General features: G+C 37.6%; 1 protein-coding gene across 1 annotated transcript in view; it reads right to left on the bottom strand.

Annotated features, from left to right (window-relative positions):
- ADAM22 (ADAM metallopeptidase domain 22) overlaps positions 1-26351 on the bottom strand; it is a 160809-nt gene that overhangs the window by 62927 nt on the left and 71531 nt on the right. Inside the window, exons 3-7 of the mRNA XM_083376399.1 lie at positions 22933-22999; positions 13171-13253; positions 4184-4247; positions 3797-3866; positions 2385-2455 (exon numbers count right to left, since the gene is read on the bottom strand). Coding sequence (XP_083232525.1) covers positions 2385-2455; positions 3797-3866; positions 4184-4247; positions 13171-13253; positions 22933-22999 — 355 coding nt within the window. The remainder of the gene's footprint in view (positions 1-2384; positions 2456-3796; positions 3867-4183; positions 4248-13170; positions 13254-22932; positions 23000-26351) is intronic.

Below are 26351 nucleotides of genomic sequence, written 5' to 3'. Positions count from 1 at the left end.
TTTGCGACAGGTCCATGGCCGCCATGGAAGCCATGAACTCCCGAGCCAGTTCGGACGATCCTCCCAGGGACGGTAGATTAAAGTCGCCCAAGACCATGAGTCTTGGGAATTCAACCACCAACCCTGAGAGGGCATCGAGTAGCTTGGGCAGGGCCGCCGCTGCACGATTAGGTGGTAGGTATGCCAGCAGCAGGCCCAACTGCGCCCCTGGGCCGTATCTCAGTAGGAGAGACTCACACCCGACCATCTGAGGGACGGTGGTCTCTCGCAGGCTAAGGGATTCCCTGATGATAACTGCCACTCCCCCACCCCTCCCATGAGCCCGAGGCTGGTGCAGCACCTGGAAACCTGGCGGGCAGAGGTCAACCAGAGGAACACCACCCTCTGGGCTCAGCCAGGTTTCCGTGATGCAAGCCAGGTCCGCATGCTCGCTCTCCACTAGGTCACGAATGAGGTGAGCTTTGTTAGCTACGGACCTTGCATTCAGGTAGACCAGCCTTAGCATGGGAGGGGGCGCACCTTTGCTCCCGGGTCCTCCGGGGGAGAACAGAGGGTTGGAGCGTCTCACCGCTTTTACAGAGTGGAGATGACACTCCCGGTGACGATATGGCCCTCTGTCTGTGCACCTTCTGCCATTCCCCACCATCCTAGGGATGGGATGTTTGTCACTACGCCACTGGGTGTTATCGGCGACTGGTCCTCGTTGTACGCCGTCGCGAACAGTCGTTGGCCTGGCATGCATTATGGTGGCTGGAAGGCGTGCCTTTCCCGCGCAACCATAGTCTTCTCCCTCCCCCCTCCCTAACCCCACAAAAAACTTAGCTAAGAACTTAATCAGGGGCCTCTTGTTGGGCTTATGCTGGAGGCCCCTGACCCTGCCCGGCCATCTCTCAGAGGCCCAGTGGTTGGGCCCGTCATCGAGATTGGATGTGATGCAGGCGGGTCGCACCCAGGAGAGTGGGGAACCCCTGAGGGCGTGTAGTACTGTGCTGGAGTATTGAACGAGCATAGTCACAAGGGGTTCCGGGAAGGCAGTCCCCTGGATGGTGAATTTGTAGGAGGGTCGAGTCGGGTAGGTGCGTTCCTGGTTCGTCGCCCTGCCACTGCCACTTGGCTGGGCGAACCCCCAGAAGCAGGCCATTCCTCATCCTCTCACAATGGGTTGTGACTCTGCTTCCGGGGGTGGTCCAGAACGTACTCTGGGTGAAGCATACCCCATAGAGCTCTCACCTCTATGGGGTTGCAGGTGTAAGGCCAAGCCACTCTGCCACCGTGGCTTGCACCCAGTCCCGTTATGTCCTGTGGGGAGAGAGTGGGCAAGGGTGGTTGAGAGTGGGTAGAAGGCAAGATGGAGGGATCCATTAATCGGCGTCAGCTCTGGTGGTTCAGCCGCCCAAACAGTTCTCTCCCTGATCCTCTGGGCGTTGTTCCTGGCCACAGCTCCATAGGCCCCTATTGGTTGGGGACCGTCCAGAGCGTGGCCTCCCAGAGGTATGGGAGTCCCTGGTGTCATGCCGATGCTGTTGTCGTCTCCGATCAAGGTGCTTCGAAGAGGTGGCTCAGGGTGTGAGCCGTAGATGCCTTGCCTCCGCCGCTACCGCCGCTGTCAGAGGGCCCTGGGCAAAAACGGTCGACCGGGGCCCGGAGAGGGTGTCACCGCCGTCCTCGCCTCCGTTGCCGCCGCTTCCGCCGTATAGGGCATAGAGGAGTCGTTGGCACCCATTCGCTGCCGCTACCGTCGTAAAGCTGGCCTGCGGCGTCTCCTTGATCACTCGGAGACGCCGCCGCTATCCGGGAGTAGATTAGGCAGCCGAGGCAGAACAGCAACTCTGGCCCCGCTCAGGATGGTTGTTTTTATCTTCTTAATATATATTATTTCTTCATATTTTAGTTCCTACAATATTAGGTGAAATTGTATGGTAACACCCATTCCCTGGACTGATTGTAGACCCATAGCTTAATCAGTTTCAGATCATGATATTAATAGTCATCAAAATGAAGATAAAATACCTGTAGCATGATACTGAAGATGTGATCACTAAACCACTAAGAGTAAATTCTAAACACCAAAGATTTAGTTTGATTGTCTTGAACAGCCACTGGTCAAATAGCGTAGAAATTTTTTGTTGCTGTTGTTGGTTTTGCAACAGGCAAAATGGAAGAGGACATTTGCCTTCCTCGTAGCCTCTGATGAGGCTTTTCTCTTTGGATTGTTACCTATTTCAAAGAACACCATTGTATGTTCTCAGCATGAAAAAAGGGCTTATAATGGAGATGTGGGAAAGCAGGCAAAATCATGTAGCCTGAATTTACTGAAAAAGGAAGCCTGAATAATACGATTTTTAAAAGATTGCAAATAGAAATAACAGGATAAGAGGGCATACCTGCCTTTTTCTTCTTTTATATTTTGATTTCACACCAATTTTTTGTGATGTAGTATTCATGTGCCAGAATTCTGAATGGGACACACATTACAATCAGTTTAATGACAGTTAAGCAAGACAAGCACTTTCAGCAGCAAAATGAACAAAGCACAAGGTTGAATAAATACCTATTTTAAATATTTTAAAAATTACTCAGAACTCAAGCAAATATACAGGGACAGTCATATTATCTACTGCCACAAAAACAACATATTGAAAATTCATCAGTGCAAGGGTTGGCATTTCCACCAAAAAACTGTTTTGTAGCTGTTCACCCTTAACAAGTTCATGAAATTGATGAGTGGTTTATAGAGCGATGAAAGCTAAAGCAAAATACTTTTTAAGGTATATTGAAACACTTCAAATAAAATTAAAGGAAAGATTAAGGAAAGGAAAGAAACATAAAGGAAATATAAACCCTCAGAATGGTTTCTTGCATAATGTATTCTTGAACTCAGATATTAGCCCTGGGAAGGCAAGGTATTTTTTTCATTAACAAATGAGAGTCTTTTTATATATAAAGCTTTTGACCCAAGCTGCCATAAAATAGAATGAGTAGGAGCCACACAGGATATTCAATAAAGAAGTTATGAAAATCCAAGCCCAAAAAATGCTGTTTAATAAGTACATGGTTTATATAGTGGTGCTGTCAAATGACACTATAAAACATGATAAACTGTATGAAGCCAGAACATTGATCATACCTTGACATTAATCTTGTTCAGGCAAATTCATCTGTGGCAAGAATAAGAATTTTGCTACCTCTACATGCTTGCACACATACTGTACCACATACCCTCTATGCAACCATAGTGAAGTGTCTCTATCTATAAAGGCTCTCAATGCAATTTAGAATCCTGATTTCCAAGGTTCTAACTTTCATGGAGAGCCTCTTAGAGAGAAGAGTGGCTCCAGTTTTCCCATGCTCTGTTTTTAAGAAAACTGGAATAGAGAAAGGTGAAGAAAAAAATAAGACTTGCTTATTACAAATCAGTTTTGCGGAGGAAATTTATGAAAGTCAGTTTTCATAAATTAAAAGTTTTTGCTAGAACTGATTAAAATCTTACGGAACTAAAAATATTCTCTTGAAATGTTCAGCATTTGGGTAGCAACTGACTTTTAACAGGCTAGTTTTTATATCAGCTCCATTCCTTAGTCTCTTTTGACCTACAAAGACTCTTCTTTAGAAAGCCAATCATTGAATTACTATTGCAATATTAAAAGTTTACAAATCTTTTTTGGAAAACGTGTTTTTTCTCATTTTCTAATCCTGTGTTTGGAGGCTTTTATATTATTAATAACAACAGAATAAAAATAACCAGCAACAATTTAACTGCCAAATAAATGCAACAATAAGAGTATTAAAAATATACCAGATGGAAGATAATCCAAAGGAAATTCAAATAATCTGGATTTGTATACAGAGTGTACATGGAATTCCTCCTAAAATAAAAGATATCTAAATTTAGTAAATCATTCTAAGGCTGATACTTTAGCTAGAACTATACATTTTTATATCCAAGAAATTGCAGATCATAGTGTTCTGAATATATACACATAGAGACATGTAAGCACCAATTCACATACACACTTGCATACTCATATACATATATGCAAAAATATACATTGAAGAATATTTTCTAAGCTTATTTTTATTTCTGAACTCTCACAACTAGAATCTATGTAAGAAGTGCAAGTCATATATTAACTATATAAAGAATAATCTGAGGATAATTGTATTTTAATTCTACAGTACTTACTTGAGATGTACAATTTTCTTCTGGCTCAATAAGATATGTGTGATTCCCATCATAGAACATTCCACTGTTAAAAAAAAGGCAGCTATCTGACTTGCATGTTATAATTTAACTAAGTACATATAATAATACTACATGTAAAAGAGAATATCATGTAGAAAAGGGCTATTAGTGCCCCATAATTTTTGATCCTTCAACTAGCTCAGGAAGCTAATTTTAGTTGTTTCCTGAGATAAACCCTGAGGAATGTCCTCTTCTCCTCTTATGTACAGCACAACTATTTACTACCTTCCATACTATTATATGATATACCTGTTGCAGAATTCTTCACACAGAAAAGATCCTATCAAACAATTATTGACCATAGTAATTTTGAGTTTTGGTTCTTTACACTGGCAGCGGTAGTGCCTATGTTTTGCCACCAGTGGGCAGTAAAAACTGAAGCCGGTAAAAATGTCTTAGAGTATTTATTTTGGGATAATTAGGATCTTGTTTTAAAGACATGCTTATTAACTACAATAGTTTCAAGGAACGTTTCTTTGTAACTATCTGTAATTTGCAAGTCTGCGACAATATACCTGTTGCAAGTGAACAAAATATGCTGCCAATGGTTTGGAAACTAATTTTTAGTACTGTATGCAAATGAGATAAACAATGTTTCACATCTCAACAATATATTTTCTATATATTGTCCTTGTACAGAAGAACAGTATACAGAAAGTATATTGTCACATACCAGAGGTTATATTTGAGAATTCTTGCACTAAACCTTTGTTTCTAAATGATTTATCTTGAATACAGAGTGCCATTTGTAAAATAATATTAGCACGTCTTTCAGATCAAACATGTCCATAATGCTATCCCACATGTAGTAACAATGGTTGCTAAATCCGCTGTAGTTACATTTTAGAGTGATATCATCCCATCGATGATGAAAGCAATTTGACAGTGGAGCCAATTATTTTAGAGGAGGTTTAAGCTCCCCCAAACTGGCTGGGTTCAAGCAGAGCCCAACTTGCAATTTGCAAGAGATATTCTGTCCCCAGAATTCCTATATTTGTAATGCAATCAGAATAGAGCTGGAAGGGACCTTGGAGGTCTTCTAGACCAACCTCCTGCTCAATCAGGAGATCTTATTCAGTTTGAGACAAGCGGCTGTCCAGTCTTTTCTTTAAAACCTCCAATGACAAAGCACCCACAACTTTTATACAGGCAAACTGTTCCACTGGTTAATTGTCCTCACTGTTCTCCTTAATTCCAAGTTGCTTCTCTCCTTGATTAGTTTACATCCATTGTTTTTTGTCTTGCTTTCTGGTGCTTTGGAAAATAAGTTAATCCCCTCTTCTTTGGGCAGCCCCTCAAACACTGGAATACTGCTATATATCGCCCTTGATCCTTCTTTTCTCTAAACCAGAGGACTCCAACTTTTGGGCAATACCGATCAGTTCATGTTTTTCCATGGAACAGAAGCAGCGTGGTTTCACATGCTGCCTGCATCCTGTGGATGGGGCTTTGCTTGTTTGCACAGACTGGTAGCTGGCATGTCACAGACCAGTGCTGGGCCATGGACCAGGGTTTGGGGATCCCTGACCTAGACTAGTCATATTCAGTTCCTGCAATCATTCTTCATATGTTTTAGTCTGCAGACCTTTAGTCATCCTAGTTGCTCTTCTCTGCACTCTTTCCAAACATTGTTTTTGTAACTGGATGCAGTATTCCAGGTGTGGTCTTACTAAGGATTTATAAAGCGGTACTAATACTTCACATGATTTTGATTGTATACCTCTGTTTATACAACCAAGGATTGTATTTGCTTTTTCGACTGCTGCCGCACACTGCTGACTTATATTTAAGTGATCATCCACTAGCACTCTAAGGTCACTCTCACAGTTACTGTTTTTGAGCCAGATTTCACCTAATCTGTACTTTGATTTTTCCTGCCTAAGTGTAAAACCTTGCTTTTCTCCACATTAAATTTCATTTTGTTGGTTAGAGGCATTGTTCAAGTCTGTGAAGATCTTTTTGGATCCTGAGCTTGTCTTCTGGGGTGTTGGCTATTCCTGCCAGCTTAGTGTCATCTGAAAATTTGATGATCTATTCTCTTATCTGTCATTTATGAAGATACTGAAGAGTATTAGGCCTAAGAGGGAATCCTGTAGTATGCACTCCTTTCTTCTCTCCATGTAGACTTTGTACCTTTAAGAACTACTCATTGAATATGGTTTATTACAAATCCATATCCCACATTTTTTAGCTTACCAAAAGGTAGACTGTGGTCTACTTTGTTGAATGTCTTACTGAAATCTAAGTATACTAAGTATACTAGTCCATAGCATTTTGCTGGACTATTAATTTAGTCAAAGAATGAAATAAGATTGATTTGGCATGATCTGTTTTTAACAAACCCATTCTGGCTTCTAGTTACAACATTATTTGTTTCTAGATGTTCACAAATCTATTTTTTATTATCTTTTCCAGTATCTTCCCAGATATTAATGTTAGGCTGATTGATCTATAGTTTTCTTGGTCTGTTTTTCCCACCTATTTTGAAGATGGGAACCACATCAACTATTTTCCAATCCTCAGATAGTTCCCCGGTGCTCCAGGATTTTTGCAAGATATGGTACAATGTTTGTGAGATAACATCTACCTTCAGAACTCTGGAATATAATCTGTCAGGTCCCGGTGATTTATATTTGTCATGCTGTCAAAGATCTATATTGTGGTAGGAGTGAAAAAGAGCATAGTAGTCCTATCCTTTTTCAGATTTTGTGCTGTCTACACATCAACACCTCTGGATTTGATAGAGTCCAGAAAGCCAAATGTTTCCTGCATAAAAAGAATAAGATTCAGCTCCATGCTTGGCTATTCAAAGTAGGACAGGCTATAAGTAAAAGAAGAAATTACAGATAGTGCTTGTTTATAATGGAAATTGGGACTAGAATTATCATCACTAAACAATATAGTAATCATTGTGATTCCTCACCAGCCAGTGGATCCGGCAGCTGAGTCTGAGGAATCTGATGAGGAGGAGGGGCCTGGAGTGATATTAGAGTCAGAGGAAAGCTCTGAGTAGCTCCAAGTCTTATAGTTGGACAAGGAGCCTGGCCCCTCTACTCACGTTCAGGCTGAGACACAGCTGTCCTGGGAGCCTGAGTTGGACAGTGATGAAATACAGTTGGGACAAATCCTGGATGCACAAATGTGTAGGCAAGAGAAGCGAGTAGGACAGAGGAATGCAATGGGGTGGCTCCAAAGGCAAAGGAGAAGGCATTAGGAAGCCATGCCTTGGCTGAATTATAAAAGGGAAGGTGTGGAAGGTGCTGGTTGCCAAAGGCAACTGTACATGTTGAGGATCAAGTTTCTGTGGACTGTGTTTGTTTGCCTTGGACATTCACTCAGGTCTGTGAGAATAAAAGGCGTTGGTTTTTTCTTGCGGTTCCTGCCTGTTTCTTGGAAGTGGGGTTTCTCCTTGTAAGCCTAACAAGGACTCATGGAGGCTGGGACAGAACAGTAATAAAGCAAGATATCATCTGACTGCACTGCTTCAAGCACTCCTGGTTTCCATTGCTAAATGAATCATCATGGATCATTAAGCAAAGATATCATATGGTTGTCATTTGCAACCTCCTAACTTCCCAATTCTCTTTCCTTATTAGAAACCAGCAAAAAAGATCATAAGTGGTGACCACATGACCATAGAGAGACATTGTGACAGTTGTAACTTTGAGAACCAGTTGTAAGTGCCACTTGTTCTGCATGGTCACATGTTTGAACCATCACTGAATCAGTGGCCATAAATTGAGAACTATCTGTAGACTTGTGAAGCCAACCTGGAGGACAACATCTGATCTCAGGAAGGTTTTCAGATTAGTGTGCCCAGGTTCAGTATATTAGTAAAGTATTCATGAGGTAGTTCCTCTTATGCGTACTTTATTGAATAACTTCTATCACTTTAATCTCACATACAGCTGCTTACATTCCCATATATAACGTTACTCTCATTTCACTGCAGATATTCCTTAAAAAGTTCAATATGAGCAAAACAGCAGAATTGCACAAATTTAAATTTAGAAGATTTACACTCTTAAATTTCAGAAACTTAAAAAAAAAGAAAAAATATTACTATGCTGTATTGTATTCTACAGATCAAAAACGTTTTGAAGGAAAAGCTGAAAATCAAAATCAATACGAAAATTTAAACAGTTTATTTATATAGCATCAATTTTCCAGAACATGTACACAGGTAAATTACAGCAGTGCAATAATTGCTTCCCCACTCATGTCTTCTTTTGCATTTACTGTAGATCATTTGGAGGACTAAATTTCTCTTGGCCAAGTATTTTTAATACTTGGATTCTGACCTTGCACATATAACTGGCAAACTGATTAAATAATGTATGATACACATTAGGCTATGGCAGGTTTATATACTGCATTCTCAGTGGGATGGATTAAAGGAATAACTAGCTCCTCATATATTCCCTGGAGACTACATTTGTTATTTTAAAAAATCAATACCTGTCTGTAGAGTTGCAATGTTTTTTTTTTAAAAAATCAATGCATATTTTCCATCAAGGATCCTTTTAGGCAGATTTTTATTCATTTGCATGTACTTACTATTTAATATGAATATATTATTTGTGCCACCTGGTTAATCTAATTACTGCTTTCTGATTGTTGTTAAAAGCTGAGTTTCAATTACTTGTCTTGATTTTTTATAGAAACAGTTATCTAGTACATTTTTTCTATTTAATCTGATCACTAATAGTAATATGGAAGTTTAAAGTATTCATATTTTTCCATACGATCACATTTATATGAGTATATTAGGTACACAGGCAGAAATTCACCAGATTTCATTCTCTTTTGAAATTTAGTTTTTGTTGTTGTTACAGATTTATATTTCTTTTTTTAAAAAAAGATGTTATATGTATTTTCATTACATGCATACATGCATATCCATCCCTTTATTCCCTTTCAGGAAATATATATATATATATATATATATATATATATATATATATATATATATATATATATATATATATATATATATATATATATGTGTGTGTGTGTGTGTGTGTGTGTGTGTGTGTGTAGATCTAGAGTCTCGGGTTTCTTCCCGCGTTCCTTTCATCTTCAGAAAGTTGTGGCGACTAAGTACTTTACATAACATCAAAACCGCATTTAACACTGACAGAAAGATATCAACCATCCTGAGAAATCCCAAAGACAAAATAGAACTGGAAAACCAGGGCATATACCAAATCCCATGCACCTCCTGTCCAGCAACATACATCGGACAGACTAACAGAAGAATAGAGGTACGTGTAGAAGAACATAAGAACTCAGTACAGAAGAAAGATCACACATCTTCACTAGTACAACACATAAACACTACGGGACACAACATCAATTTTGAAGGTACAAAAACAATCGCCAAAATAGAACATCTCAACAGCAGAATAATCAGAGAAGCCATTGAAATAGAAAAACACCCAGACAGTATGAACAAGCGAGACGACACCTCCCGCCTACATGCCATTTGGAAACCAGCATTGATAGAGAAACGAATTTCAGCAAACAAGGATTTAAAAAACCAACAAACAACCCCAAATGCCACCAGCCCCAGCAAGACTCATCCACACCCAGAACAAAAACTCTCCCACACAGAAGACAGAACAAGTCAAGCAAAAGTGCCATCACCCAAGCAGAAGAATGCACACACGAACCTGACTGACCCATACCAGAGATACGTAGCAGGTCCTCGAACTCGAAGCCAAACCAAAGCTCTGGAGGCCACTACACAGCCCACTCCTCAGGACACCAAATCACAACACTCAGGATATCACAACACAACAAAAAACCCCACCCATTCAGAACACACCCCACCCAAACAGAAGACAGCCACGCCTCCAACCAATCAGAAGACATCCACGCATCCACCCAATCAGAAGACAGCCACGCCTCCACTCAATCAGAAGGCAACCACGCCTCCACCCAGTCGGAGGACACCCCCACCCAATCAGAAAGCAGCCACGCCTCCTCCCAGTCAGAACACAGCCCCACCGGCAGTTGGAAATAAAGGAACAGCCAGACCACGCATTGCTCCTGGAAGCAGCAGGAGGAACACTCCGGCCTGATGATGACGGATGGGATTTCGTTGAAACGTCGCCACAACTTTCTGAAGATGAAAGGAACGCGGGAAGAAACCCGAGACTCTAGATCTACACATACAGACACCCGCGAGAATCTACGAAAACATATATATATATATAAAAGGTAAAGGTAAAGGTTCCCCCGCACATGCTAGTCGTTTCCGACTCTAGGGGCCGGTGCTCATCTCCGTTTCAAAGTCGAAGAGCCAGCGCTTGTCCGAGGACGTCTCCGTGGTCATGTGGCCGGCATGACTGGACGCCAAAGGCGCACGGAACGCTGTTACCTTCCCACCATAGTGGTCCCTAGTTTTCTAATTGCATTTTTACGTGCTTTCGAACTGCTAGCTTGGCAGAAGCTGGGACGAGTAACAGGCGCTCACTCTGTTACGCGGCACTCGGGATTCGACCCGCCAAATCTAGGTGCTCTCTCTCTCTCTCTCTCTCTCTCTATATATATATATATATATATATATATATAGAGAGAGAGAGAGAGAGAGAGAGAGATTTTCACAGGTACAGGTATGTAGGTCTTGGCGTATTCGAAGACACCAGCCTGAAGATGATGAGTGGGACCTCGTCAAAACGTCGCCAAGACACCCTCAATCTTACACGGGAAAAGACCCGAATACGCCAAGACCTACACACACACACACACACACACACACACACAGATATATGTGTGTGTGTGTGTATATATATATATATATATATATATATATGTATACTATATATATATACACACACACACTTGTATATAAACTTTATAAAAACATAGATAGGGTAAGTAATGAACAAAAGAATAAAAGTCAGAAGAAATGAAAAGGAAATCTGAATCTATTTTATACCACAGTATTCATTATATTTCCCCATAACTTTCTACCCTTGCAAATATTTGTTTTTAATCTAGTTTAAGTTATGCATTTGGCTTTCAAATGGATGGAAATTAGTCAAGAAAAGAACCAACCTAGAACAAAGGAGAAATTTCCTGGCAGTTGGAACAATTAATCAGTGGAATGACTTGCCTCCAGTAGTTGTGGGTGCTCCAACACTGATGGTTTATAAGAAGAGATTGGACAACCATTTGTCTGAAATGGCATAGGGTTTCCTGCTTGAACAGGGGGTTGGACTAGAAGAACTCTAAAGTCCCTTCCAACTCTGCTATTCTGTTAACCTGCCAAAAATTTACACAAGAATATGTGTATTTGGGTGGGTGGGTCTCTCCACACACATGTGGAGAGAAAGAGACAGATAGGCAGACAGAGATCACACATACAAGCTTGGTATAGTGGTTAAAGTATCAGGCTAGCAACCTGTAAGTTCTAGTTCTGTCTTGGACATTAACTCAATTGGGTGACCTTGGGCCAGTCACTTTGTCTCAGCCACAGGAAGGAGGCAATGACAAATCATTTCAGAAAAACCTTGCCAAGAAAACTACAAGTAAATGTCCAGGCAGTCTCCAAGAATGAATGGAAGAATATTATTATATATTAATCCCTTTGTTTTACACACACACACACACACACACACACACACACACACACACCCCAAACTGAGAAGAGGGAAAATGGACAATTTAAAACCCACACACATATACTCCTACATATAACTAAATACCATCCTCAATTCTGCAAAATATGTACATAATGATGTTTAAATGTATTTTGAAAAGTGATACTGAAAGAATTAAGCCACCAATCAATGAAGTTCCTCTAAGATAAGTGCCAGCCTTTCAGGGAAATTGGAAGAAGACAGAGAATCCTGAGATAAGTGCACCTATTTATAGCAGCAGCATCGCTCACTTGACCTTAGAAGTAATATCTTACCAGGATGAACATTCTGGTTTGAAGCATAAGTATGAAATATGCATTTGAAATATAAGCATATGAATGCATATTGTATGAAATATAAGCAAACAAATAAATAATCATCAGCATTTAGAATATATTAAATGTTTTATATACATTAATTTATATACATTAATTCAGAAATTATGGTACTGCAAAACAGTGTTCCCAGTGCTAAAGATTAGGTAAGAGTAGAACAACGCTGATATAAGGGCCTGCCTAAATTCTGTTTATGAGTTTGCATACGTCTGCGGTTGGGCTAAGGTCTGAAGCACAGATTTCACACAACTGGCATACAGGTAGTCCTTTATTTATGACCATTTGTCCAACAAATTACTATGACACTAAATGAAGGGACTTATGATCCCTGATTGAAATTATTACACACTAAACCACTCTGGGGTCACAGTTTTAATCTAGGTGCTTGAAAACTCATTGACATTTATAGTTGGTTGCCAAGTGTCTCAGAATAATATGATTACTACTTACAAACTTCTTTACCAGTTCTCCAGAAAGTTAATCCAGGGAAGGCTGAAAAGTCACTGCTGCCTGCCAAGAAGATTCCATCTAGTCTCTGGGGGCTGGGTGAAAAAGGTCCATGCCGAAATCCAAGCAGGGTTTTCAGTCACAAAGGATTTTTAAACCAGAGTGTAAAAATTTCTGAAATCTTTCATCTCTGGGGCTGAAAATCTACTGTGACTGAAATCCAAGCAGGATTTTCAACCCGGGAGGATTTTCAGTCCCAGAATAGAGAGCCCAAGCAATTTTTCAGCCTCTTGACCTTGGGGCTAATCTAATTTAATACTGTGTAACAACATCTGCAATCAAACCCAACTGTGAATTGATTCTAATAATGTGAATATTTTTTCATAACACTGTCTAACCTCTATTCAGAAGAAGTAGACTTACTTGTTAGCAGAAAATTAAATTTCAAAACCATCTTGTTTCCTTTTAATCATTTCATTTTATCTTAAGAGAAACTTACTGAAGTCCATGGCAGGTGGACAGAGCAACAAATGAATTTGGATTCCCTCTGATATGACCTTGATAATAACAGTGTTCTCCTCCCTGCAATTAGAACAAAGACTATGAATTTATTTTATTTCCACCATGTCACAAAGATGGTTCTCAGTCAAACCACAGAATACGTTGTAAAGTCAGATAAGCTGAAATAAATGGGTGAATGATATAGCAATATTGTCGATGGATCTAATGAGAATTAAATAATTCTTCTATGTAGGTTTCATTTCCACATACTTTTTTCACAAAAGATTATAAAATTTCACAATAAATGTTTGCTACTAAATTGAGACAGGAAATAGTTCTGCTTGTCTTCAAGACAAATAGATCTTAGGTTGAATACGGTCAATGGATTTCACAACTTAGCTCCACTGAATATGTATTTATTTTGAAAGCTCATATGCTTTATCACCATATATGGTTTAAACCAGCATTTTTCAAACTTGGCAACTTAAGAGTCAGTAGGCTTCAACCTCCCAGCAAGCTAAGGCTTAAAGTCAACACATCCTCAAGTTGCCAAGTTTGAAAAATACTGATTTAAATACTTTTTGCCTGCTTGCAAATAATGACTTTCCAAAGCAACATTCTAGCACAATCTTTGCTTATAATTCAAAAATGCATTTATCAAATCAGCTTTGCAGGCATGTGTGATTTTTCAACCACTTTTTTTTCAGATAACAAAAACTACCCTACACAAGCAGAACCCATTGTTATAATAGAAATATGTTAATTTTGGTTTCAAATATATTAACTTTATCACTAGTTAAATATTTTATCCATGCTCTAATATAGGCCAATCTTCATTGGATGTGAATACAGTGAAATATAAGCAAACCTTAAATGAAACAATATTGTCACAAAAGTATTCATAAAAATTAACTAAATGCATTTAAATTAACTAAAATTAAAAACTAACCATATGCATTCATACTATAAAGGTAAAGGTAAAGGTTCCCCCGCACATGCGTGCTAGTCGTTTCCGACTCTAGGGGCCGGTGCTCATCTCCGTTTCAAAGCCGAAGAGCCAGCGCTTGTCCGAGGACGTCTCCGTGGTCATGTGGCCGGCATGACTAGACGCCAAAGGCACACGGAACGCTGTTACCTTCCCACCGGAGTGGTCCCTATTTTTCTACTTGCATTTTCACGTGCTTTCGAACTGCTAGGTTGGCAGAAGCTGGGACGAGTAACAGGCGCTCACTCTGCTACGCGGCACTCGGGATTCGACCCGCCAAACTGCCGACCTTCCGATCGACAAGCTCAGCGTCCTAACCCACTGAGCCACCGCGTCCCATTCATACTATAAGAGGAATAAATCTCTATTTCCCTAGAACACATTAAATTGCAATAAATAAATATCACATAAAAAGCTCGCTTTCCAAGTTAGGTCTTCCTGTCCTAAAAACCTCACTTCCAGATGGAAGTAAAATGTCACTTTCCATCATTCTTATGTAGATGTCCTTTAACAATTTGTTATCTCAAGGAAAGCAGAGGCAATCAGTGACATCATCTGTTAGTCACAATGATGCCCTAACCTAGTCAAGCTAATGAGTTGTCTGATATTTCTGAAATACCAACAGATGATTAACCTTTTTATCTCTTAGCAGGCAGCCATTTCAAAGGAGCTGGGTTGAGAAAGCATTGTTCTCAGCATGTAGGTAAATTTTATTACCAATTATTAAAACATCACATATTTCAATTGGCAAAAAGATAATGCAACTTTCTCAAGCTGCACTGAGGCAAAGGTTACTAGTACACTGAGAAAAAAGGAAAAAACAAAAGTCATGTGTGTGTACACAAATAATATTGTGGCATTTATGAAATGAACTTCATTTGTATGGCCTAGAAACTCCGCATATTAGGGAAATATTATTCCACTCCAGTTAAACTTCAAGACACATCTTGAAGAATGCAGAAATGTAGAAAGAGGTGGCTTATAGAAACAATCTTTAAGAAATCAGAAAGATGTTTCTTAATTGTTGGCTGGCATCAAGAGAAAAAGTGAATAGAGTTGTGTTCTGCTGAGAAGCTAGTTAGCCATGTTTATTAACTAGCCCTATTTTTTTATCTTTTTCTATTGATTTTTTTCATTGGGTATAATTTGGGACATATTTAAGACTGAGACGGATGAATGGGAATTTATGTCCTTGCACAATAAATAAGATCAAAGAAAGATGCCATTTGATAAATATACACTTGTTGAAGTTATTTTGTGGCAATCAAAAAGGGAATGTTCAAAATGTATGTGTGTCATTTCAGAATTTTATTCCCTTCCAATTACAGATGGTGCAAAAATTTATTAATTGTTTATGCTAGATGACAACCTACTAATTTACCTGGTCTTTTGACTGAATGTATTCTACTGTTTGGTGCCTTGTTTTATAATACAGTTCCATGGTTCTAATTTTTGTAATTATGTTATTACAAAATTACATAACTGAATAAATTTCTAAGTAACAATGTGACAAGTAGATCTCTGAGACATACATATATAATCACAGATATCTCAACCATATCTTTCAGGTATTTTGAATGAGAAGAAGATATGTAGGGAACTGCAACGATTGAATGAGATATGTGCATTGGTTTTTATTTGGAAAGTCATATAGTTTTTACCAAAAGCATAATATATAAATCATTATTCTAAATATCAGATCTGGAAACAAGGTATTGCCAACTGAAATCACAGAAACAATACAAATACTGCATCAACTCTAGAAGTGTCTTTAATGACAAGGGAGTTCTGTGCTATTGGTACAATGTTTTATGCATTCAGCTGCAGGGCATGGAAAGATGGCTTTCTGACATCTGGCAAGAGAGATATGAGAGCATTTGCTCAGAAAGCTGTTCCTTGATTGCTTCGCTTAAGAGCAAAGAAACTGGCTTTGAATAGCACCTACAAAAAGGGGAGAAATTTAGGGACTTTTTTCTTGCCTTCTTGATTCCAAGCAAATCATAATAATTACTAGTAGGAAATGCAAACTCTAAGGCAGAATTCTTGACTTAATTTACTCTCTCAACTCTCTGACATAAGTCACGTGCACAAATGTGAACCTATTTACATCGAAACGTATTATAGGCAAACATGTATAACCTAACAGGATCTTCTCTGAATTTGTTACAACTCTAAGGTAATGCCAGGTTGAAAAGCCTTCTAACCAAATACAATGACTTTCTTTTTCAGAAAACAGTCCTGGGTATGGCCCAGTTGAAAATGAAAAAAAATTGGAAGTTGCTTCATCTTTTTTCTAAGCCACTTCTATTCACCAACTTTTGTAAATTCATAAATTAATCTTCTGCTTTTGGTTTAGAACAAAACTAAAAGAAAAAAATAAAGAGTAGAATTATAGGAGAAAAGAAGGGCTAAGGGGATCGCAAAAGGTTTAAGCATATTCATATTAATTCACCATGATGTAAATTATTCCAAGATTGCTTTTTCCCCTTAGGTCATTTGTTATACATACTAAACAGCCACAGTGAGAGAACTTCTGATACAACAATGGAAATTTCCATTACCTTATCCAAATTTTACAACTGTAATACAATTGTATTATAAAACAAGGCACCAAACAGTAGGGCATCCGTATCATTTCCATAATACCATTATAATTCAAATGACACATAGAATGTCATTTGCATCCATTTATGCACTTAAACCAAAGTGGAAATATTACACAAAGTGGAACTATAGATTAGGATTAAAGTTAACTGGGCAGAGGGAGTTTTTGAAAAGAATTTTTGCTAGGATAATGCAGCTACAGAGAGAGAAGAAAATTCATGCTATTGCTAAGTCCCCTATATACCTACTTCCCAAATCAACTTCTCCCAATTTTGACTTCAGAACTTTCCCTAAAGAGAAAAGAATCGGTGGCTGCAACAAGCAACTCTTCTTTGTTACCTATTTGCTATGAAAGAATTAAGTAGGCAATGTCTACAAGTACCTGAATAATTTAAAAATGTTGAAAAACAGTGTAGTTTATTGCATAGTGTATTTTATTGCTCTTCTAGTACATTTTTGGAAAATAAAAAGTACTGAAATACACAGAATATTTTTTTTCTATAATACTGTCTAAATTGTGTGTGTGGCTGACTTATTTTTGGAAAAGAATCTTTCAAGACAAAATAAAATAAAATGGCAAGACAATAATCACACAGTTTGCTTGCAATGGAACACTACTGTGATACTGGAAGCCTGGACCCATTTAAGAACAAAATCCAGACACTTAAAAAAAACAAGAAAATAAAACAATATTGTTTGTTCTGAAATCTTTATTTACGCTCTCCTTTACAAAAACTCCTTTACTATTTTATGTGGATCCAAATTTACATTGAACAAAATCTAATTCTTTGTGTATATTACCCTCTTAAAAACTGCAGTGTAGTTAATATATACATTATATATACATCAGGAAACCAAAGTGCTGCATTACTCTACCGAAAACAACTGCAACTTTCTTTGTCCTGGCTACCCTTCAGAAGCATTGTATTTGAATGCCATTTAGAAGATACCAAATCAAAAAATTCAGTCTATTGTGATTGCTGTTTCATTTATTTTACATTCTTCTACAGTTTCTTTTTAATGAAGATGCAAAGGAGTATATGCCAGACATATTCTCTACCAAGAATTAAGATCTTTCCTCAAGAGCAACAGAAACTCAACACAGAGTTAAATGCACGCAAGACTTTAATATTCATCTTATAAATACATCTCCTTGAAGAGGGCAAAACCCAGTACAGAGTTGAATGTATGTGGTACTTTAACATGCATTCATTGTGATCTGATAATTAAAATATTCTTGACAAGAACATTATTGCCGTATAATAGTTTGTTCTTGCTAGGTCTTCATAATTCCTTATTATAATATTTACTTTCATGTGGTTCTGTTTAAAGCCAATTTCAAATACAAAGTGTTGTGAACTTGCCATATAGAACTAATAAATGAACAAAAACAAAGGAGGTATATATGTGACTATCTAATTGCATTCCTTTTGTGCACAGAATTATGCACAGTATTCATTACACCACATGAGCATTTAGCATCAGTCCCAAATCTCTTCAGTATTACAAAAGTCCCTAGAATGGGTAGGGAGCTTTGCACTGAAGGAAAGAGAAAAAAATGGGAGTTCACCAAACAACTGGCAGCAGAATACATCTCCATGGAACAGAAACACATTGTGCACTGTACTTTAACTTTAAAATTCTAATTGGGCTACCCTAGGAGAAAGTGAATTATGCAAGTCAAGAACCTGAATAGTTTACCTCCTGGGAGGAGGAAATGGGTGGGAGAGAGGGGGGGGGGAGAAACTGATTTCCTGAATCAATTTCTTTTCTGTTTCTGAGAAAGGACAATAATATTCACGTTTTCAATTGTCAATTTGGCTTAACTTAGCAACTTGCAAAATAAAAAAGAAAGCTTATAGAACTCTATTGAATTTGCTCAGTACTAACTGGAATGAGGAATAGTTCCAACTTCTCTCTCAGATGGAAAGAAGAGGGGGTAACATTTGAACTTCTTTATTAGCCCATTTTGATAATGCAATTACCCATACAGTGAGTTTCTTAAAGGCACAAAGCACAGGTACATTCTCACAGAAATGCTGCAAAACTACTGTAACAAAGGCTAGTTTAAATATTTTTATAGCATGCAGAGATTTAGAAACTGGTCACTACTGTTCAATATGTGAAAATCAGCTTAATTTTTGCATATATAGTGGCAATATAACTGAATAATGAATTGCCATTTTAGTGTGTGAATGGAAAATTGAGAGAGCTTTCACATGGGGTGAATCAAGCTAAAGTTTGATTGGGAAAAGCCTAGAATCATGCAAAGGCAATGATGATGACAAGAAACAAGAGAGAAAGAAATTTATGGTCTGCATTGTAAAAAGATCTTTATAAGCTTATTAAGGCAAGACCTGATTTCTGAACCAGCTGCTGGAAAAGGAAGAACTAGTGAGAAAATTAAGGCCCTTTAGATTATAATCTTCTTGAGGCAGATACTAGGCCACAGAAGAGGCAAAATATCACAAACATATGGGAACATTTTTTCTGAGAAAAACTTTTGAGAATAAAACACAATAAGGTGACAAAGTTTCCATAATAGTAATATTATCATGTTCTAGTTTATTCAAACAACAAATAAGGATAAACAGGATATCTTCTCAAATATGCAACCAACAAGGACAGAAATAGACAGGAGTAGAAATCTATAAAAAGAATATATAAACAACAAATATGCTGGACCTGACCAAAAATTAGAGAACATAATTTCTCCCACTTTTTCTTCAGAAGGTACTTAGGATGTGAGTGTTTGAGAACAAATAAGTAGCATCGCTAATGCCTTACATAATAAATATATATCCTGGAGCATTTGTTGGAACAAAGATCAATATTCCATTTATTCTAAGAAACCTTTCATATTAAATGCTTTCCTATCTAAGTTACTTACAGTAGATAACTTAGATAATTTACACCAATAAAAAATAACAACATTGTATCTGTCTCTAAAATGTGGATGTAATATTTGTTTTGTCTAATATCCTCTTCTAATGATTCCACAGACAGGACCACTCTGCTTTATGTTACAAATACTGTATACCATAAACACATGCAAAGCTTGTCTTCGGGTCACTACCACCTGTCCCTAAAGTTGGTATTGTCAATTCTTGCTGGGGGGAAAAAATCATGGTAAAACTTGGGATCAGAGCCAGAGAATAAGATTTCTCTACAATAAACAGTGAGAGAGATGTCAAGTTGTTTCCAGTTACAACAGCAGCCATGAAACATTAGGCTTACCACAGATATAATACACCGAGTAAAATTGTGGCATATTTGGAAAATTAGAAATAAAAATATGTTGATTCCAAGCTATGGAATAAATTCCCTCAGGATCTGCTCTCAGCACTTTCAAAAGGTAATCAAGATCTTTTTCTTCAGCTATGCATTCAGTGAGCTAGGTTAAACATGATTTTTAATTGTTTCAATGATATTTTATAGTACCTTCCTTCCTTCCTTCTTACTTATCTACCTACATACCTACATGAATATCAAGCCTTGATAGAAAAAACAAATATGCAAGCTAGTGATATGGTCTTGGAATTAAGCATATAGAAACTATGTACATTATAAAGGGGAGATAACAGACACAAAATAGGTGTCCTGCTATTCTAGCCTAACCTGTAGATAGATCTCAATTTTCTCTTTCTTAAAGTTTATCCTGCTAGGACTTTTTAGTAAGAAACCAGTGATTATTTGTGATATAAGAGTTCACTAGAAACTGAACAAATCTCAGTGGGGCATTTAGAACAAATGCTATTACATCTGTTGAACTGCTAGTATGCTTATTAAAAGTAAAGGTATGATTTTAACATGCATACCTCTTTAGGAGGCATTTTACATGCTTTTGCCCTTTCTGTGATCAAATATGAAATAATTTTTCATGAATACTTAAAACCACACTGGGAAAATAAGAGATAATCTGGAGGTAATGAACATTAAATAAAGTGGGCTGGTTTTGACTAAGCTATATCTTAAAATGCACACAAAGTTATTAAATACGGTAAGTCAAAGTCAAGACACAGAAATGCATCCCAGAATGTATAGCTTGGGAGTTGGCACATACAGAAAAACTACAATATACTACAGAGATTTAGGCATTATGTATTAAATCAAAATATGAGTGGGGCAAAGAAAACTATGCACTAAGCCAAACATTTAACTCCTGTCTGTCTGTCTGTCTGTCTGTCTGTCTGTCTGTCTGTCTGTCTGTCTGTCTATCTATCTGTCTGTCTGTCTATCTATCTATCTATCTATCTATCTATCTATCTATCTATCTATCTATCTATCTATCTATCTAATATCCCACTTTTCTTTTAATAAATAACTCAAGGTCCTTCCTCCTCCAATTTTTCCTACAACAATAACCCTGTGAGGTGAGGTTAGGTGAGTTGAGAGAGATTGCCCCAAGGTCACCCAGTTGGCTTTCATAACTAATTTGGCACTAAAACATCCAATGTCCCGGTTTCTGGCCTGGTCTCTTAACCACAAGACCAATCTGGCCCTTAGTGAATGGATTATAATGGATAACAGATCTCATTTTTTAAAAAGGTAGTTCTCATGACCAAAATATTATGAGAGGAACAACTAAGAAATAAAGTAGACCTGGTTATTCTTTCTACGAAAAAAAAAAAATGTCCGAGTGTCAGTACTGAAAGATTGCCCAGTTTCCATAATACTTAAGGAGGTACTTCTTCATATTTGAATCATTGTCTTGTCACTTTACAGCCACAAACCAAAATTTAAACAATAGATTTTAAAGAACACTACATTCTAGCCAAAGTTTTTGAAGGAGGCCACATAATCAAGGAATTGTAATGCACAGTCTAGAGACACCATGGCATATATGCTGTGCCAGTAATATTCTCATGTTTTCCCTGCCCAAACATTAATATTGTGGGGTTTTTTGAAATTTACATTTAAAAGGTCAGTTATTTTGAAGTCTCTCAAGATTTGCTTATGTAATAAAAAAACATTTTAGCGTTTCCCAGATCACAGGAAGAAAAGTTTTGACTAAGTATTCACATTCCATACCTACCTTTCAGCTTGTCAAAAGTAGTTTCAGTGGCTTTTTTAGAATAAAGTGAGAATCTAACTGGATTGGATTCTAGATATTGGATGCTAGATATCCAATAAATAGACATTTAAATCCCCATTCTTCTTTAATACCAACATCTTTAGTGTTTACACTTTGGAATAAACAGGTTATTTAACCTATATTTATTTTAATGAGTACTATTACAGTTTTTTTTATAAGAAAAAGATTTTGGATTTGAACACGGTGATCTTCGAGGTAGCACAGAACTCCTTTTAAATTTATCATAGCAATTTAAAAAATTGGCCATGAAGATAATTCATATATATCTATTATAACTTGTCTAAATTTATGTTGGCAGGAAACAAACATATCTCATCCTCTTTGATAGCAATCTACAGTTAATCCTTCTGTTGCCTAAATAACTGGAAATGTCACCTAATAATGTTTTACAACAAATTGAACTGTGTTTATTATACATTAAGGCAAATTGATGTGGAACACCAGAAATGTACCTTTTTCTTGGATCAGTTGAGTGTAAAGGTATGGAAAATTGCTTTGCCATAAAAATTAACAAAATCAAGAACTTTGAAAATTCTACATTTATTCAATATAGATAATTATTCAAATTTCCAGATAGATTGTGTATACAAATGCGATTCTGCAAAGAAATACTGAATAAATGTTTAAATATTTTTATTTCTCTGTGATAAATTAAAGCAAAATTCTATACCCCAACTATTTATGTTCTTAATATAAATAATTATGTGCAGCCAGCTGCACTCAGAATTCCCCATTCCATTCAGATTTCTTCATGCCAACGCTATGAAGTAAGCATGTACTGAAAGCATTAACATGAGCTAGTTTATATTACAACTATTATCAAAAGTTCATTCATGGTGGAATTGTAATCATCAACATCCAGATATCAACTTTTATTATGAGAGGTAATCCTTCAACAGAATTACAAAACACAAACACATATTGTACCTCTCTAGAATATTACAAGGTTTGCATGCTTAAAAGCAACTTCAGTTGCCTAGAATCAGAGTTTAACAACAGGATTTGCAGTACATCTTGATAACTGAATCGCATGCATCAAAATAACAATATAGCAAAAATAAGTGTCAGCATCTTACTTTAATTTCCACCATCTTCCCATTGTGGTAAGTATGCCTTTCAAGATATTCTGAAGACAGTAGATCACTGAAACAACAGGGAAAAAATATTTATCAAATCTACAGTGTATGCTTCTCAACTCCTGAGAAAAATTACACACAGAGAGACAGAGAGACAGACAAACACACACACACACACACACACACACACACAAACACACACACATTATTTTCCACTGTATCTCTGTGCTAAGCATCTAGTTAAAAGTACCATTTGTGGAGTACAAACCTGATAGAAACTATTTTGTATGTGTTCATATATGTGCTAAAACTTTTGACAGGTAACTCCACTAAGCTTCTGATTCAAATGCAATGTTTTTCTCATCACAATGTATACAACACCTATATTTAAAGGCAACTCGGTTGCTTTTTAAAATATATAAATGAAAGCAAGCCCTCTATTATACAACATAGATTCCACGACTGCTATCACTGTCTCACAAACTCTATTATCTAGAAATCAGTTTGCCAATAAAATGTATTACTTTTTTCTAAATATGGCAAAGCAAACAATATGTGGCAGAACTCATTTCTTTTTGCCTTTGGCATTTTAATCCTCTTGTATGTATTAATAGATTATAAAACATATCTGCGCAACATCGTCTTTATTTCAAATATTCTCTCATTGTTATTAAGGTGATTAGCTCTGTGCAAGTAATCATCCCGTTCACATGAGGGATTCTGACATGTTATAAACCAGGGGTCTTCAAACTCGGCCCTTTTATGATTCATGGACTTCAACTCCCAGAATTCCTCAGCCAGCGTGCCTGCACACAACTTTAAAAGGGGATAAGAGTTCAGGGCACAGGCATAAAGGGTTTCTCAAAATTCCCAGTATAATGCCCATGGACATTAGGAGGCATGGGCAAAACATTTTGAGCTTAAAGCAGTTATTTTGAAACAGAATTTTCAACCCTTTTGAAACTCAAACTATCTGTTGTGAGGTTGAAACAGTGCTTCAAGTTCAAAATGGAGTCTTTTGAGCATAAATGTCTTAATTTGAAACCTTTTGTATCTCCTAAATATTAGCAAGTTTGCAGGGAACCCTATTTTCTGACTGTGACATGTGTCTATAACATGTGCCTAAGCAAATTCATACAATATCTAAGTGCACAAGAGAGAGGGTATTCTGCAAAGGAAAGCACTCACCCACACACTTTCTTTATTTTAAAAAATTATATCTAGGTTCTACAGAGAGAAAATTACAAGGAAATGCTTTTCAAAGCCATGATTAATGCAATCAACAATTACCGTAGTTTGTGAATACAAAGCACAGAATGTGAAGCTCACGTCACACAGGTAAGAATCATCCTGACATTTTATCTAATATCACTTCAGGTAGAAGTATGTAACAAATCAGATTTCTAGAACCTTTTAATGCAATGCATAACATTTCATTCATTTTTATAAGTGGCTGGACAAACAACAACACAATATTTGTTCTGATGAACTCTGAACCTAAATGTACACATAATGGCCAGTTTGATAAAATTTTAAGCAAATAATATATAAATAGCAACTCACCTATTAAATAGCATGATGAAGCTGGGTACATACACAGAGGCACACAAAAACAGTTTAAACCACTCAAGACATCCAAAATATACACTAAATTGTGAGCAGCTAACGTCTAATGGTTCCTTGCTATCACATAATTTTTGGCAACATTATATGCAACAAAGTCCCTTTTATCTAACAACAAGGTAGAAACATAAAATCATCCTGACTGAATTGAAAAATGCAAGACACCAGGGTAGGAACCAGAAGACCGTAGGCACAAAAGCATGTGGAAGACTTGAGCCAATCACTCTCTCTCAGCCCTAATGAAGGAAGCAATGGAAAACCACTTTGGAAAATGTTGACAAGAAACTGCCTGGATTTCTTCAGGCAATCACAAGCAATTAAGTCATGGTTTAAACCAGGGGTGTCAAACTGCCGGCCCATGGACCGGATGTGTCAGGTGGAAGCCGCACTCACCCCATTGCCGGCAATGGCAAAACTGTCCCGATACATCACACGACATCACATGACGTTACAAGTTTGACATGTCTGGTTTAAACTCTGCTTTCTGTGACTGCTAATGGAAACACATCAGCTATATTCTCTCTGTCTTTCCTATCTTTGGGGAATAAAGGAAATAGCTGGCAGATTTTCTTACATTTATATAGAATTTACAAAATGCATGGGGGAGGAACCAGAAAATCTTGGCTCTACTATGTCCATAACTCTATCCTGACCAGCTTTATAACTGTCATCCCTCTATAGATCTCACTGTATTTTAAATATTAATGCCCTTGGGTCAAGAACAATTTTTTCTGTTGTGACTTCTACCATTGTTAGTATGGATAAACATTTAAGGATTAACAACATACAGGTAGTCCTCGATTTAGGACAGTACCTGGGACCAGAATTTCCATTGCTAAGCAATATGATCATAAAGTGCAAGTCATGTGACCACGTTGCTTAATAATGGAAATCCCAACAATCTGCATTACTGTTGCTAAGTGAATCCCACCATTTGTTAGATGAGGACCGAAGCAATTTTTGGCTTGTTCCTTTCCATCCACAAGGCTTGGTAAGATAAGGAACTGCCTTTCTTCAACTAGCCTCAGTCACAATGGCTCAAAAGGAGGCAGCATCAAACAGCGATCTGGTCAGCACAGTAGTGGGATGCAGTGTCATGGGCACTGTGGCAATCGGCAGGGTCAGTTGGCAACATTGAGAAGAACAGCAGCCAAAAGGCGGTTGTAAGTGCAGGTGAATTTAAGTGGGCTAAGGTTTGCTCACATGAGAACAGGGAATAGTCAGAGCTTCAAAATGGTCCTAACTCTCGTTGTTGAGCCCCATTGTAACTTCAAATGGTTGCTGAACAAATTGATATTAAGTGATACTAATTTTTGTTAGAACTGCTTTCTGGAAACTGTTATCCATTCTGTTTTATCAAGAAATTGGTGACTTAACTTGCTCCAAGCACTATATCATATTAATGATCTGCTTAGTTTAAGTTATCTAATTTGGTCTAGAGATTAAGCCATTGAGCTAGAAACCAGGAGACTGAGAATTTTATCCCATCTTGGGCCTGAAGCTGACTAGGTGACTTTGGGTGACTTACACTCTCTTAGTCCTAAGAAGGAGACGATGGCAAACCACTTCTGAAATCTTGCCAAGAAAACTGCTGGGACTTCTCTAAGGAGTCATCAGGATTTAGCAATGACTTGAAAGTACGCAGACACACAGAAGGAAAGAGGGAGGGAGGGAGGGAGGGAGGGACGGAGGGGAGAAAGAAGCTATCTAACTCAATCCAAGAGCTGACTGGATAGAATCAATACAACACAGTCAGAGACTAATCATAGGTAGCTAAATTTCTTTGTAGTTGCTGA

Source organism: Vipera ursinii (assembly GCF_947247035.1).
Source record: "Vipera ursinii genome assembly, chromosome: Z".
NCBI lineage: Eukaryota > Metazoa > Chordata > Lepidosauria > Squamata > Viperidae > Vipera > Vipera ursinii.
Note: the sequence above shows the minus strand (reverse complement) of the source record. Positions and strands in the feature narration are given on the sequence as shown.